Below are 13,382 nucleotides of genomic sequence, written 5' to 3'. Positions count from 1 at the left end.
CTCTAGAAGGTCGAAAACCATTTTGGGATTCAGGAAGGGTAGCCTCAGATATTGTTAGGAGATGGTTTGCTAAGATCCTTGCAAGAATTTTGATGGCCACAGCTAATAAAAAGATGCCTCGATCGTTTCAGCAATCCGTTTTATCACCTTTTTTAAAAAAGAGACCAATAATTTAGGCATCTCCTCTCTCCCCCAGACTTTTTTGATGAGCTTGTGAAGTTGCTGTCTAAGTTCAATTCCACCCACTTTGAAGACCGGCAGGTATCCCATCAGGTCTGCTGGCTTTGAGAACAAACTCCATGTCACCTGTATGGCACACTGGCTCCTATCAGAATATAAGAGGAGCCCAGCTGGAGCAGACCAAAGGCTCATCTAGCCCAACATCCTGGTCTCATAGTGGCCAGGGAGATACCTATGAGAAGCCCACAAGCAGAGCTTGAGCACAATAGCACTCTCCCTGCTTGTAATTCCCAGCAGCTAATTCTCAGAAGCATACTCACTCTCTAACACTGGATCCCGTAGCTATTGATGGTCTTATCCTCCATGAATCTGTCTAGCCCCCTTATAAATGACAAACCAGAGTACAGTGGTACCTCGGTTTTCAAACATAATCCGTTCCGGAAGTCCGTTCAAGTTCCGAAACGTTCGAAAACCGAAAGCAGAAGCCTCAAAACCCAAGCCTCAATACAGAAAACTCAAAACAGAAGGTGCGTTTCCTGTTCGACTTCCAAGGTGTGTTCGAAAACCGAGGCACTTACTTCCAGGTTTTATGCATTCGAGTTCTGAAACGTTTGGCTACAGAGGCGTTCGAAAACCGAGGTACCACTGTACTCTTATTTCTCTCTTATTTTTCCATACAAGCTGTATGCTTACACAGTTAAAACTACATACCTTTATTGCCTCTATGTCGGCTGTCTGGAGCTTCTCTCTGAAATGTTTGTCTGTCTCCAGGACATCTATCACTTGCCTGAGGTACACATCGTAATAAAGCCCAGTATCCTTCAGGAAAATGAATATCAATTTAGTGAAAGAGGACCAGGGAGGAAAAGCATTTCTCTTTCTATAGAGATGTTTCAGACTAAATTAGGTGTGATCTTTAGCCCAGCTGTGATTCTAAGACCTAACTATCAGTGTCCATGTTGTTTTATCTAGTGGTGAAGATAAATCACATGAAGCAGCTATAAATACACATTATTTGGGGAACTGCAACTTCTGTGGATTTAACTGAGCTCTTTAGAAATGCTGTTTATAAGGAGGACTCAGTAGTACAGAAGAGAAAGACAACAGAGGTTATAAGGGAATACAGTAAATAAGATATGTGTGATATTGTCTCTATAGCTTTCCTTCCTTTGTTTTTCTTTTAGCTTTAAGAACCCAGTTAATTTTAGGTCTCAAACTAAATGAGATATGGGGAGGTAAATCACTGGATCCCCATGGTTTCTTGGCTAAAAATTAGCCAAGTTGAGCCCAAATAATATTTGGTGTCTGGTGTTCCAGTACAGAAATATTAACTCCTTTTCCAATATCATATGGTTTATCTCTCTTTTTTTAATGGAGGATTTCTTTTCTCTGCTGAGAAATTTCCTATTCCAAACACTGGATAAAGTGGTTTGAATGCAAGCTGCTTTCTCTGAGAGGCAAAATTGTCTGGTTAGTTCATTTCCTCACTCTAATTTTTCCTCTCTACAATATTTTCACAAAGCTAACAAAAAGAAGAAGACCTAAATTCAGACCCTGAGTGCCACAGATGGCCCTGAACAGTATCAATATTTTAAATTCAGAAATAATATTCCATCAGTTCAGGGGTAATGGTAATATATACTTATGACATTGATACCATTACAAGGTATTTATTTCACTTACCGGATTATCTATTTTTGCATTCTCTACTTGTTCTTCTGCTTTTACCTTTGTCTTGTCTATGTCTATAGGCACTGCTTCCAGCACAATAGCAAGATAGGTCAGGAGCAAAAGACACTGTTGTAAGAAAACAGCTTTCCATCTTATCTGAAATAAAACAGCAAAGTATTTTTTTCTAAGCATGTAACCCTCTTTATCCAGGATTGTTCCCATGGCAAAAGCAATCACATCAGAAGCATGTGGAATCCCAGAGGCATGCCTTGTCAACATAAAAGAGGCTAAAGTATAACACCTTTTGGGATGACAGGAGTGATTTATAGTTGCACTCTCGTGAATTCAAGCTGCAACATCGGAAGTGGGCTAAAACTGAGGTGTTAGCATTAGTAAGCAGTATGAACACAGTTCAGGACTGGTACTAACTATGAACACAAGTTTATACATTTCTGGCTAATAATGCAAGAGATGAACATGTAAGACCATGTGCAAAGTGTCTGGTAGTGGCATCTTAACATCTGCCATCATTTTCTGTACTATCCTCATACCATTTTTATAGTACGGTACCACACTGTGGGCTAAACCACTGAGCCTAGGGCTTGCTGATCAGAAGGTCGGCGGTTCGAATCCCTGTGACGGAGTGAGCTCCCGTTGCTTGGTCCCAGCTCCTGCCAACCTAGCAGTTTGAAAGCACATCAAAATGCAAGTAGATAAATAGGAACCGCTACAGCGGGAAGGTAATTGGCGTTTCCATGTGCTGCTCTGGTTCGCCAGAAGTGGCTTTGTCATGCTGGCCACATGACCTGGAAGCTATACGCCGGCTCCCTCGGCCAATAATGCGAGATGAGCGCGCAACCCCAGAGTCGGTCACGACTGGACCTAATGGTCAGGGGTCCCTTTACCTTTACCTTTACCATCCTTCTATTCATTTTCACAACAACATTGCTTACTCCCTTTTTACAAATGGAGAACTGATACCATTTCCCCCAAATCCAGTGATGGCATAACAAATTTTGGAGGTTGAGCTGCAGAAGCAACCTGAGTAACCTACAGGAGCCAGACCACACTTCAGTTGAAATAAATCTATGAAATCCAAGCATGTTCGCTTAACCAAACTGTGGGTCCAATTATTACTGATCCTACTACTACTACAATTTAGTCCCTGACTTAATTGTTTTTCCAAGGGAAAAACAAATCAGGGGTTGGAACTTTCAAACCTTGGAAGAGCACACATGAGAAACAGCAATAGCAAAAGATAAAGTTTATCTGTTGTTGTTTTGTCTCATATTGACAAAAAGCAGTCTCTCGAGCTAATATACCAGGACAGCTTTGTACCAAATATGAACTACTGGTTTGCAGACACTAATAAAAATATTATTGCTTATTCTAAATATTTCCTTCCATATTTCACAGCTTCATTTGTTATTATAATAATGCCTTGAAACATTTCCAATAAAACAAGCCTTTGTAACACCAGTATGTTTTGTGATATCGTCTTGGCAGTACAATCAGTCCTAAGCAAATGCTGAGTGGTCGAAGACGTACTTGGGTCAAGCTGTACCACAACATCATCTCACTAGAACCAACTGTGCTGTCACAACTGTGTGTTGTTTTCAGTACTGTCTGTCTTGGGAAGCTTTGTTCACTATGGCTGCATTAGAGTTTTAACCAAACCAACCCACTGGGGTATATTAATTTCTAGCTCTCACTTGGCATGGCAACTTTTTTTAAAGCTGTGGCCTCTACTAAAGGTATGTGGCAGGTAAGTGGATCAACTGACCCAGTATACGTAAATATTAATGATTCTAATCAGAAGTATTGATAAGATAAAAGAAACCACTTACATGGAGGCAGTGCTTTTTTCGGGGGGGGGGGTTGCAGGGGTACACATACCCCTAAACATTTTGTGAATCTAAGTTTGGCCTCATTAAGGGACAGTATTTCAATATGAGTAGGAAAATGAGAGTACCCCTAGGCATTTTTTTTAAAAAAATAACACTGCATGGTGGAACTTCACCCTCCAGTAACCAGGGACCAGCACCTAGTGCTAGAAACTCAGATATATAAGCTAATTGCCAATTGGCACCTTAAACCCAGGTTATGGTCACCACACCCAACTTTTTGACTAAAATTATTCTTATAACTAATTTCATTTCAATACTATTTTGTATTTTAAAGAACGAATCCCAAAGCGGTTCATCACCCCAGCCACTGTCTAGCACCATCACAGAATTGTAGAGTTGGGACCCTGAGGATCATCCAGTCCAGCCCCCAGGATACTGGAATATGCAGCTGCCCCATACAGGGGTCGAACCTGAAACCTTGCCATTATCAACCTCTAACCCTCTAACCAACTGAGCTATCCTGCTTTTGCTGCTACCACTGGTGCACACGAGCAATTACAATGCCAGTATTCAGCATCCATAGTAGCAGAAAAGGCAGAACAAAGAAAACACTAGGGAACAATGGACTCAAAGGTTCATATCTGAGAAATCAGAACTCTTACACCATTCTTTGGGACTGCAGGAGATAAAAATCTCAGTAGCCTGTGATTCAGCTACACTTGAATTCATGTCTCTTTGCAGGCTAGGTGCAAAGTGGGATAGTCAATGAGCTAGTAACAGCAGCAAAACATTTATCAGGACTGGGGATTAAAAAGGACCCTTCACTGGGGCTTTTGCTCTGACATCAACAGATATTTAGGGACATCCCACTGTTTCATTTATGATATGATACAATAAGCAGTCACAGCCCGTTTTGTGACCATGCATAAATTCACTTTCTGTAGTAGCAAGCTATAGTAGCATGGCAAACATATTATCAAATGCAAAGTGGCATGTCCTTAGATTATCAGCACACCCCATTCAAGAACTATGGAATGAGTCAGATTTTGAACAGAGACAGGTATAGCTGTGAGTCACAGCTCTGACGTAGAATGCAATATAAGGGTAGTGACTCCAGTCAATGCAAAATTCATAGATTCAATGATGACGGTGAGCAAAAAGAAAGCATGCCGATTTAAATTCATAGATACACACATCAGCATAACAAATATTAACTATGGACTCGGAACCATGTATGTTTGTATTGCCCTGCCTGGGGGAATTCTACAGCTTCCGAAAGCCTCTCAGATTTCCCAGAAAACATAAGCCTATCCTAAAATCCTAAATGGGAATTTAGGCCAGTCAGTCAATTTTATTGTATATACCCAAAGGCCTTTACAATGGATGACAGAGAATATAAGGAAAACTTTCATCTAAAACCATACAATGTAACCTGTAACAGTTTACAACATAGAAGAAATTCACAATATTAACAGTTAAGATTAAAGTGTGTTCACATAGTTGGAATGGAGCTTCTTGGCTGCCAGCACAAATTTGGCTACCTGGTGTATAATGTATAGATGTTTATCTGATAGGAGTTCAACTGTCACTTCCTGTGTGGATCAACCTGGAAGCCACTTAAGAATTGGCGATATAAATTTTCCTCTGGGCATTGTATACAGGGGGCAAATCAGCAAATAGTGTGTAATGTCCTCTACCTGATTGCATCCATACATTTGCAATCCATATGGGGAATTCCCCTATATCTCCCCTTTAAATATGCTGAGGGCATCTGTTGGAATCTTATTTCTACAAAGGCCCAGCGTAGTTGTGGGAAGGTCAGAGTCTCAAGGTAACGGGGCCTTGAGTAATTGGTCTTAATTTAGGGGTACGAAGTAGAGTAATGGGGGGCAATGATGGATGCTCTGTCTGTCTTGGTTGGCATCCTGATCAAAAATCCAATTTCTAAGCTCACGTGGGCTAAGAGTTCTCCATTTGAAGATTATAAACCCTAAGCTTATCTTGGCACTTTTGAGCCCAGCCCCTTGTCCTTAGTGGCTCTAACCAAAAATGGGAATTTAGGAGGAAGTCAATACACATAAGATTGCACTGTGAATTTAACCTAACCTTGAAATTATTTACCGTCTGACACCCGGAAGTCTCAGGGCGGTTTACAGCCCATTCATACGGTATGTGCCATCAACACAAAGGCAGAATTTTCACATTGCCTTACATGTATGATGCTGAAAAGCCATTTCATGATTTGGAAAATTTGGGAAAGTTACACTTAAGAGCTTTTGATCACACTAGCTGGCTCTATAGCTCATTGTTGTTTAGTCATGTCCGACTCTTCGTGACCCCATGGACCAGAGCACTCCTGTCTTCCACTGCCTCCCGCAGTTTGGTCAGACTCATGTTGATAGCTTTGAGAACACTGTCCAACCATCTCGTCCTCTGTCGTCCCCTTCTTCTCTATAGCTCATCTGAACACAAATTAACTGACTGGCCAAACAGGAATTCCCTCATAGATCATATGACCTTTCTCCTTAAATCCCTTTACTGGCTTCCTAGCTAATTTAGCATCTGCAACAGCCATATTTTCCTGAGCCTCAACCCCATCTGGCCTCGCCCTCTTTTTTTCTATACTGGTTGAACTGGGATGGCTGGAGCAATGTAGTTCTCTTGAGATCTGTCAGCAGAAGACAATATCTTTTCAACTCTAATCTATAGTCAGCCTGCTTTAAGATGACACGTCATTACAATCTATGTGCCTCCCACCCCCACCCCCACCTCCTGATTTTGGTTTCCAGAGGGATAGCCATATTAGTCTCTTGCAGCAAAAAATACTGAACAGTCTTGTGCCATATTTAATGTTGTAATAAATTCGTTAGTTTTAAGAAGCCAGCAAACTCTTTTTTTCTTTTTGAGACATTACTGACTATAATTTCCAAAGGAGGCTGGATTGTAAAAAAAATACTCAGCCTCCCCACTCCTCTTTTTTTCTTCTGTACAAGTTGGAACTTGTAGAAAAGCTATCCTGGATATATTCCTTCAAGGTTATGTAAGTCATAACTAACCAAAGAAGCAGAGTGTGTATTTGGAATACATCACATTTCTTTACAACTTATGTTTTCTGTATTGTTTTTAAACCTATTTTTGTTGCTTTTATTGTATGGCTGTAAATCACCTTGGAACTTATTGTGGAAGGTGATACATAAAATAATAAATAAATGTAAACAAGCACCCAACTACTTTGTTGAATACCACCCTTTTATATCCACAATGAAAATATACAATAAAATAATTCCAATTAAACAACATAGCAATGGAAGTCGGAGGCTCAGATCAAGAGAATGCCTGGGTAACCAGGTATTCAGAAGCTGGCAAACACCAATACTGATAAGGCATCTCTTCTTTCAACAGGGAGCATGCTTTGTAACATCAGTGAAAAACCTTCCTCCACATCACCATAAGCTGATAATTATTAAGACTCGGGCAAGACTGACTTGATTCTATTTGATTATCTCAATGCCCTTACCAGGAAATAAAGGGAAAGTTAGTCTTTTGGGTAACCTGATTCAAAGTTGGATCTTTTAATCCTATATCCCATTCTTAAAAAATCATTGATAAACAACTGCTCACTTTTCTTTTAAAAGTGTGAAAAAGGGAAAGATTCTGCACCCCTCTAGGAATAATATTCATCTACTGAACTAAATACAGTACGCAGGTGTTCTTTCTCAGTTTAACCCAAACCTAATCTTTGGTAGTGGTTTTAAAAACATCCCTTCTTGTCAAAACTGAACAAATCTTCCTGTTTCAATGGATTTCAAATATTTGAATACTTTGAAAATATTTCAGCTCATACCTCTTTCTTCAGGTTAATTATACCCTGCTAAGAAAGTGATGCAAACCTCAAAAAAGAAGGAAGATCTTGCTAAAGCCATTCTCCACAGTTTCAACATTAAACAGTCAAAATGTGGTCTGTGGTTGTACCTCGAATTTAACTGAACATGGTATTAGTTTTGATGTACTTCCAACACTTTGATGTTGTATTTTCTCCAGTGAGCTCAATACAACTTATGTGGTTTTTCTTCTCTCATCCTCATTTTATCCTCAACATAACCTACACTGGAAGTTTTTAAAGAGCAAACGAAGGAGAAACGCTTTAAAATAATAGTGACTGGGCCAAGTCTGTCAGTAAGCTTCATGGCTAAGTGTATGGGGGGGGGTTTATCTACTGCATCATGCTTCCTCAGACATTTAATAATTATTTTATACAGCACCATCACTATTCCTGAGTCCACAGAGGATGCAATGGAAAATGCAACAGAGAGACAAGAGCAGGAAGGGATGAATGTAACCAAATGCAGTTACACCTTCTTAAAACTGGTCACAGTTGGAAATGAGGATTAATGGCATGAGGATTAAGGGGGTAAGCCAAGGCCACCCAAGAAAGGGTGTAATGAGGGATTTGAAGGAAGAGACACATTGCATATATATTCAGGGAGGAAATGCTCTCATTTTTTCCCTTCTCAACTTTTGGATACAGTATTTCCAATAATACATGCCAATATATTATTATTTTCTATAACCTTTTTAAAAGAAAAACAAAACAAAAAGGAAGGCACCAATCACAGGAATGAGGAAAACCTCCAGGTGCAAAATACATTTTTTATGAAGCCCAAAATTCCTTCTAAGGGGCACTCTTAAACCATGTTCAGCTGTATCAACCAACTTGTTTCATGCAAGACAAGTAAGTTAACAAAATGTGGTTCTATTTAGCATCTCATAAATTTCTGGCACCAAAGCAAAGGTGTTCCGAATAATTTGTTTAACACCACCACCAATCCATTACATCAGGAATGGGGAACCTGTGGCCTTCCAGATATTGTTCAACTCGAAATCCCAACAGTTCCAGCCAGCATAGCAAATGGTTAGAGATTAGCTGTACTGTGTGCTGGGAAGTCTGTTCATCTGAATGGAGGTGTGCAACTGGCTTTAAATGGAGTTTGCACACCCTGAAGGGCCAGCACAGAACTTGGGAGTTTGTCTTCTGAGCCGGGAGAGTCCTTATCAGAGGAGGACGAGGAACAGTCAGCCTTACTACACTTCCCATATGGTTATTTGTCGTTTTACAAGTTTCCTGCAAGGCAGAAGGGTAAGAATGCAACAAGAAAATCTTCAAATGGATGAATTTGCCCTTGCTCTATGTGGAGCAGCTGGCCAATCAAAAATGGAAAAAAAGATTCCCACCCATGTGAAATGAATTACCTTGCTAAATTCAGGGTGTTGACAAAACTGTACTTAATATGAAAACCGTTCCTCATTTTCAAATAAATATCTTATTGAATTGAACAATGTAGATAAAATCAGGTAATATGATTATGCTGAAATAATTGTCACAGTATAAAAGCCACAATCACTGAAGTCCTCTTTCAAAATCTTCTGAGAAGCCAGGGGTGGACCACAGGTACTAATAGTGACATGTGAAACGAGTGTCAGAGGTAGGCATTATTTGTCATCTGCGGAGAACCACACCCTTGCAGCAGGCCCACAATCAATTCCCAACATCTCCTGGCTCTGCTGCTCCTTCCTGCTGTCACTACCTGCTCACCTGTCTTCTCCAAGTATTCAAGCAGTAGCAAAAGTGACAAGAAAGAACAACTCTCTGCCTCTGGGCAGATATACAGACTGAGACCAGAAGGAGAAAGCAAGTTAATCGTTAGTTGGGACACCAGTGAGGAGGTAGGCACACTCAGGAATGGCACCCATTGAGAACATCTTGCACAAGGGACCTAGCCAGGACTAATGATATCCATCTTATCTGAAAACATGAAGCCCTGAATGCATTAAAACCACTTCAGCCAAAAGAAATTGTGAATGTAAAGAAAGCTTGCTTCCCTGCACACTTCCCCCACCCTCTTTTTTACACATATCAAGGGCTATGATGAATCAGCAACAGGTCCCTGCTTTCATTCATTGCTAGAACCATGTTATTTCACAGTGTTTTTAAAGAACTAAACAATCATTGTTCTGATAGCACAATAAAATAAAGTGGCAATATTCTACCATTTAAAGGAAACAACTCACATGCCTACATCAAGGAGCTGACTCTGCTTACCCACAGATTAACTTAAGTATAATTTCCCACACACACATTAACTTTGATGTAGCTGACATATTAAGGACACCTTGCATAAAAAAATAAAATACAAGGATCTGAAACATACAAACATTCAGCATAAGACAGGCTTAAATGTGCAATAATTGGAGAGCTTACTCATAGATTGTGGTCCTACCATGCCCATCTCAAGAAGTAAAACAGAAAGCACTTGATTATACTTCAAATACTTTTGTACCCCAACAAGTACACACACACACAACTTTTTGCTGCATTGTATATTTGAGGAAAAGAGTTCCTCACATAAAGCCTTTATCACTCCATCCCATTGATGAGTTAAGAAGAGTTAAACTGGGCATACTTCTGACTTTCTAAAAGCCCACTTCTTTTCCCCCAGGTGAACTGATGTCATCACAAAGTAACAGGAGTGAATTCTGTCATTCAAAAGGGAACTTTGACTACATGTGCTAGCTAGCATGAGTATCCCAGGTGCAGCTAACCCCTTGGACCAGCTCCTCTCCATCAATTTAACCAATTCTACACTTCTCCGACCTTGGCAATCACACTTTCTCAGAAGGTGGCAAGCTCTGCAGGGCCAACAATAGCCATGGCTCACCACCATCCAATTTGACAGCCCCTTAGTTTAAAAGCCAATAAATCCATCAGACTCCCACCCTGCCCACGGCTTAAAATGTGCTGCCAGAATAACCTGTTGGGCAAAGAAGAAACTTAAGAGTGACACCTGTCCATTCAGCTCATCACCCAGGGAGGGGTCTAAGCAAGTGCACCATCCCAGCGGGCAGCCAGCTCGCCCCTTCTGGTCCAGCTTTAGAGGAAACCTGACTTACCTTTATCTCGCTATGATTCATAGCTATGGAGACAGAGAGATCCTGAGCGTCTTCCAGCTGATGTGGCTTCTCCCTATTGTGTACTCGCGTGCTGGAGAGAGAGGCAGCCTACAGAGCCCCCAGCAACAGAAGCCCAGTTGCCAGGCACCTGGTGGCTTCTTTTCCGCCCGCCTTCCTTCCTTCCTTCCTTCCCCTTCCCTGCCTTCCTTCCTTTCTTCCTCTCAGCCTCTCTCTTCGCCGATACACCCCCTTGAAGCAGATCTGTAGCGAAACCTAGTTCCCCGTTCCCATAGTAATAGGCACCACCTCTCGGAGCACGCGGATTGGCGGAGCCTGTGCCCCTTCTGGGCATCGCGTAGGGCCACGATTGGGCGGCGACGAAGCAGCCGTGTTCGGTTGCGCAGGCGGCGAAACAGGCCTGGGGAGGTACGTTGCGCTGGGGGAAGGTACGTGGCGGTAGCGGCGGTGGGCGGTGCTAGTTTGATTTCCCCGCCCCGCCCCCGCTCAGTGACGCGCCGCGTTGAGGAAGAATAAAGCCGGCAGGGGGCGGTGAGTGATCCAGAGGAAGCTGCAAGTGGCCAAGAAGCCTTGGAAGAAGAGGAAGGGGAGCCCGAGAGTTACTCATTTTGAATCAGTATTTGTCTCTTGGTCCTAGCATCTGGAATTTCCCGGAGAAGGAGGATCCCAAGGCGCCAGTAAATTCGAATCGCTCCAGCAAGGCAGAGCCCTCCAGAACAGGCGACCCTTTGCAGATATAATCGGAGCTGTCGTAGAAGAATAAAGTTTTGTTTTATTTAATTAATTTGCCAGCCGCTTTATTTTTTCCAGAGCAATATAAAGCTACTAACAAGCAAACAGATAAAATAAAGCCCACATAGCTACATTAAAACATAAAATTTTACGTTGTGAACTCCCCTGTGATCTTTCGGTGAAAGGTGGTATACAAATTGAATAAATAACAATAGTAACAATAATAGCAGAACCAACAGAAAGCTGAAATAAGAGACGTTATGGTAAAAGTGTAAATAAACTTAGGGTGGCTTTGCAAATTTGTGTGTGTTTGCTTCTGCACTTCTGATACTGAAACGGAATGGCAGAAACATTGGTTCAAGCACATTAATAGTCCTTGCATCCTTCAACTACTTGATCTTTGGGCCTTTTGGGGGCAGAAGGAGGAAATCAGAACCCTTTGGGTTACACTTACTAACACTGATGTAGAGCCAATGCAGTGGTGTGGTAGATCTTGTGGTACTTGGGATGATGTGGCTATAATGCTAAAATCTGTGGATTACACTTTTGAATTTGTTTTTAGCTGCCTCTGATGAAACGTATGTCATATTCCAAACACCCAAAACTCAATTTTGGGATAAAAATATTTTAGACTCCTCACTACCAAGGAAATGTAATAAGTGAATAGAAAAAGAACCTATCTAGTTGATGCTGACACAAAACCCCACACTTACACTATATAAAAGAATATGTTTCACCACACCACCCCTCGTCGCCACCCCTTTTCCTCCCTGAACCTATACTGCATAACATGTCTCATCTCAAATGTAACTGATCTGTAGAGAAGACTTTACAACCTGAAAAAGAGGCAATGCATGTACTTTTATAAACCAAGAAAATCTTTCATAAATATTATTTTTTAAAAAATAATAATTTGAGACATCTAGAGAGAATTTGGAAAAGCAATCTTAAACCCTATGTAATTGATCAAATGCTGGAGGGGGACTTTCGTTTTCTGACTTTTAGTTAAACTATAGGAAGTGTTTATGTTTTACTTTGGAATCAAGGTTCTTTATAAACGTATCTTCACATATTGTCATATTTGCATTTTCTTTCTCTCATAAATCAACATTATAGAATGTGAATTATCTAGCTTAGTGTCTGTCATTTTTGGTTGTTTTTTTCTTCTTTTCATTCATTAAGGGAATGTTTATACCGGTAATATTTTATAAGTTTTCTAACATGTACTAATGTCTACTCATACCAGAGTGGTTCTCCAAGATCTTATGCAGAGGAATTCCAGTTTGGCTTCCTGAAAGTCATAGAACTATAGAATCATAGAGCTGGAGAGTTGGAAGATGCCACCAGAGTCATCTAGTCCAGCCCCCATCAATGCAGGAGTCTTTTTGCCCAATGTGGGGCTCAAACCCACAACCCTGAGATTAAGAGTCTCATGCTCTACCAATGGAGCTATCAACCCCAATGCAGCATTTACTCCTGGGTGCACATGAGTCAGGTCAGAAATCTATCTAGCGGTGGACAAATCAAGCAAGACAATATTATAGCAGTAGTATAGCTTAGATGGAGGAGGGGACTTTTTAATTGTACAGAATCCTTGGACCTACTGGATATAGTAGCTCATGAAACACAGAAGCTTGTGCATCTGGTAAAATAAGGCCATTCAGTGGGGTTTTTTAAGTGCACCACCTTGCAAGTCAAAATAGTTTTAAATTAAAGGTTGTAAACAAATGTGCTGTACATAAACATTTTTTCTGTATAGTCAAACCTAAACACAAGTCTTCCAATTGATATGAATGCAGGGGCTTCATGAGGGGATCACTGGTGTATTAGGGGAGTTATGCTGGCATATCCATAGACACAGAGAATTGTAGAGTTGGAAGAGACAATCTGTTGTGTTGTGGGGCTTATGCCAAATCCTATAGTCTCCCAGCTGGCAGATCTTCAATATCCCTGGATATAAAACCATGTAGTGCTGCTGCATCTTAA

At 41.0% G+C, this 13,382-nt stretch overlaps 1 protein-coding gene across 2 annotated transcripts in view; it reads right to left on the bottom strand.

The window, feature by feature from the left end:
- The window catches only part of NUCB2 (nucleobindin 2), a 29,539-nt gene extending 18,654 nt beyond the window's left edge, over positions 1–10,885 (bottom strand). For both annotated transcript variants that reach the window (XM_035120265.2, XM_035120273.2), the window contains exons 1-3: positions 10,647–10,885; positions 1,864–2,007; positions 892–999 (exon numbers count right to left, since the gene is read on the bottom strand). In XM_035120265.2, the coding sequence (XP_034976156.1) occupies positions 892–999; positions 1,864–2,007; positions 10,647–10,667 (273 nt within the window). In that variant the 5' untranslated portion in view covers positions 10,668–10,885. The remainder of the gene's footprint in view (positions 1–891; positions 1,000–1,863; positions 2,008–10,646) is intronic.
- Positions 10,886–13,382: the final 2,497 nt, after the last annotated feature.

Source organism: Zootoca vivipara, chromosome 1 (genome assembly GCF_963506605.1).
Source record: "Zootoca vivipara chromosome 1, rZooViv1.1, whole genome shotgun sequence".
Lineage (NCBI taxonomy): Eukaryota > Metazoa > Chordata > Lepidosauria > Squamata > Lacertidae > Zootoca > Zootoca vivipara.
Note: the sequence above shows the minus strand (reverse complement) of the source record. Positions and strands in the feature narration are given on the sequence as shown.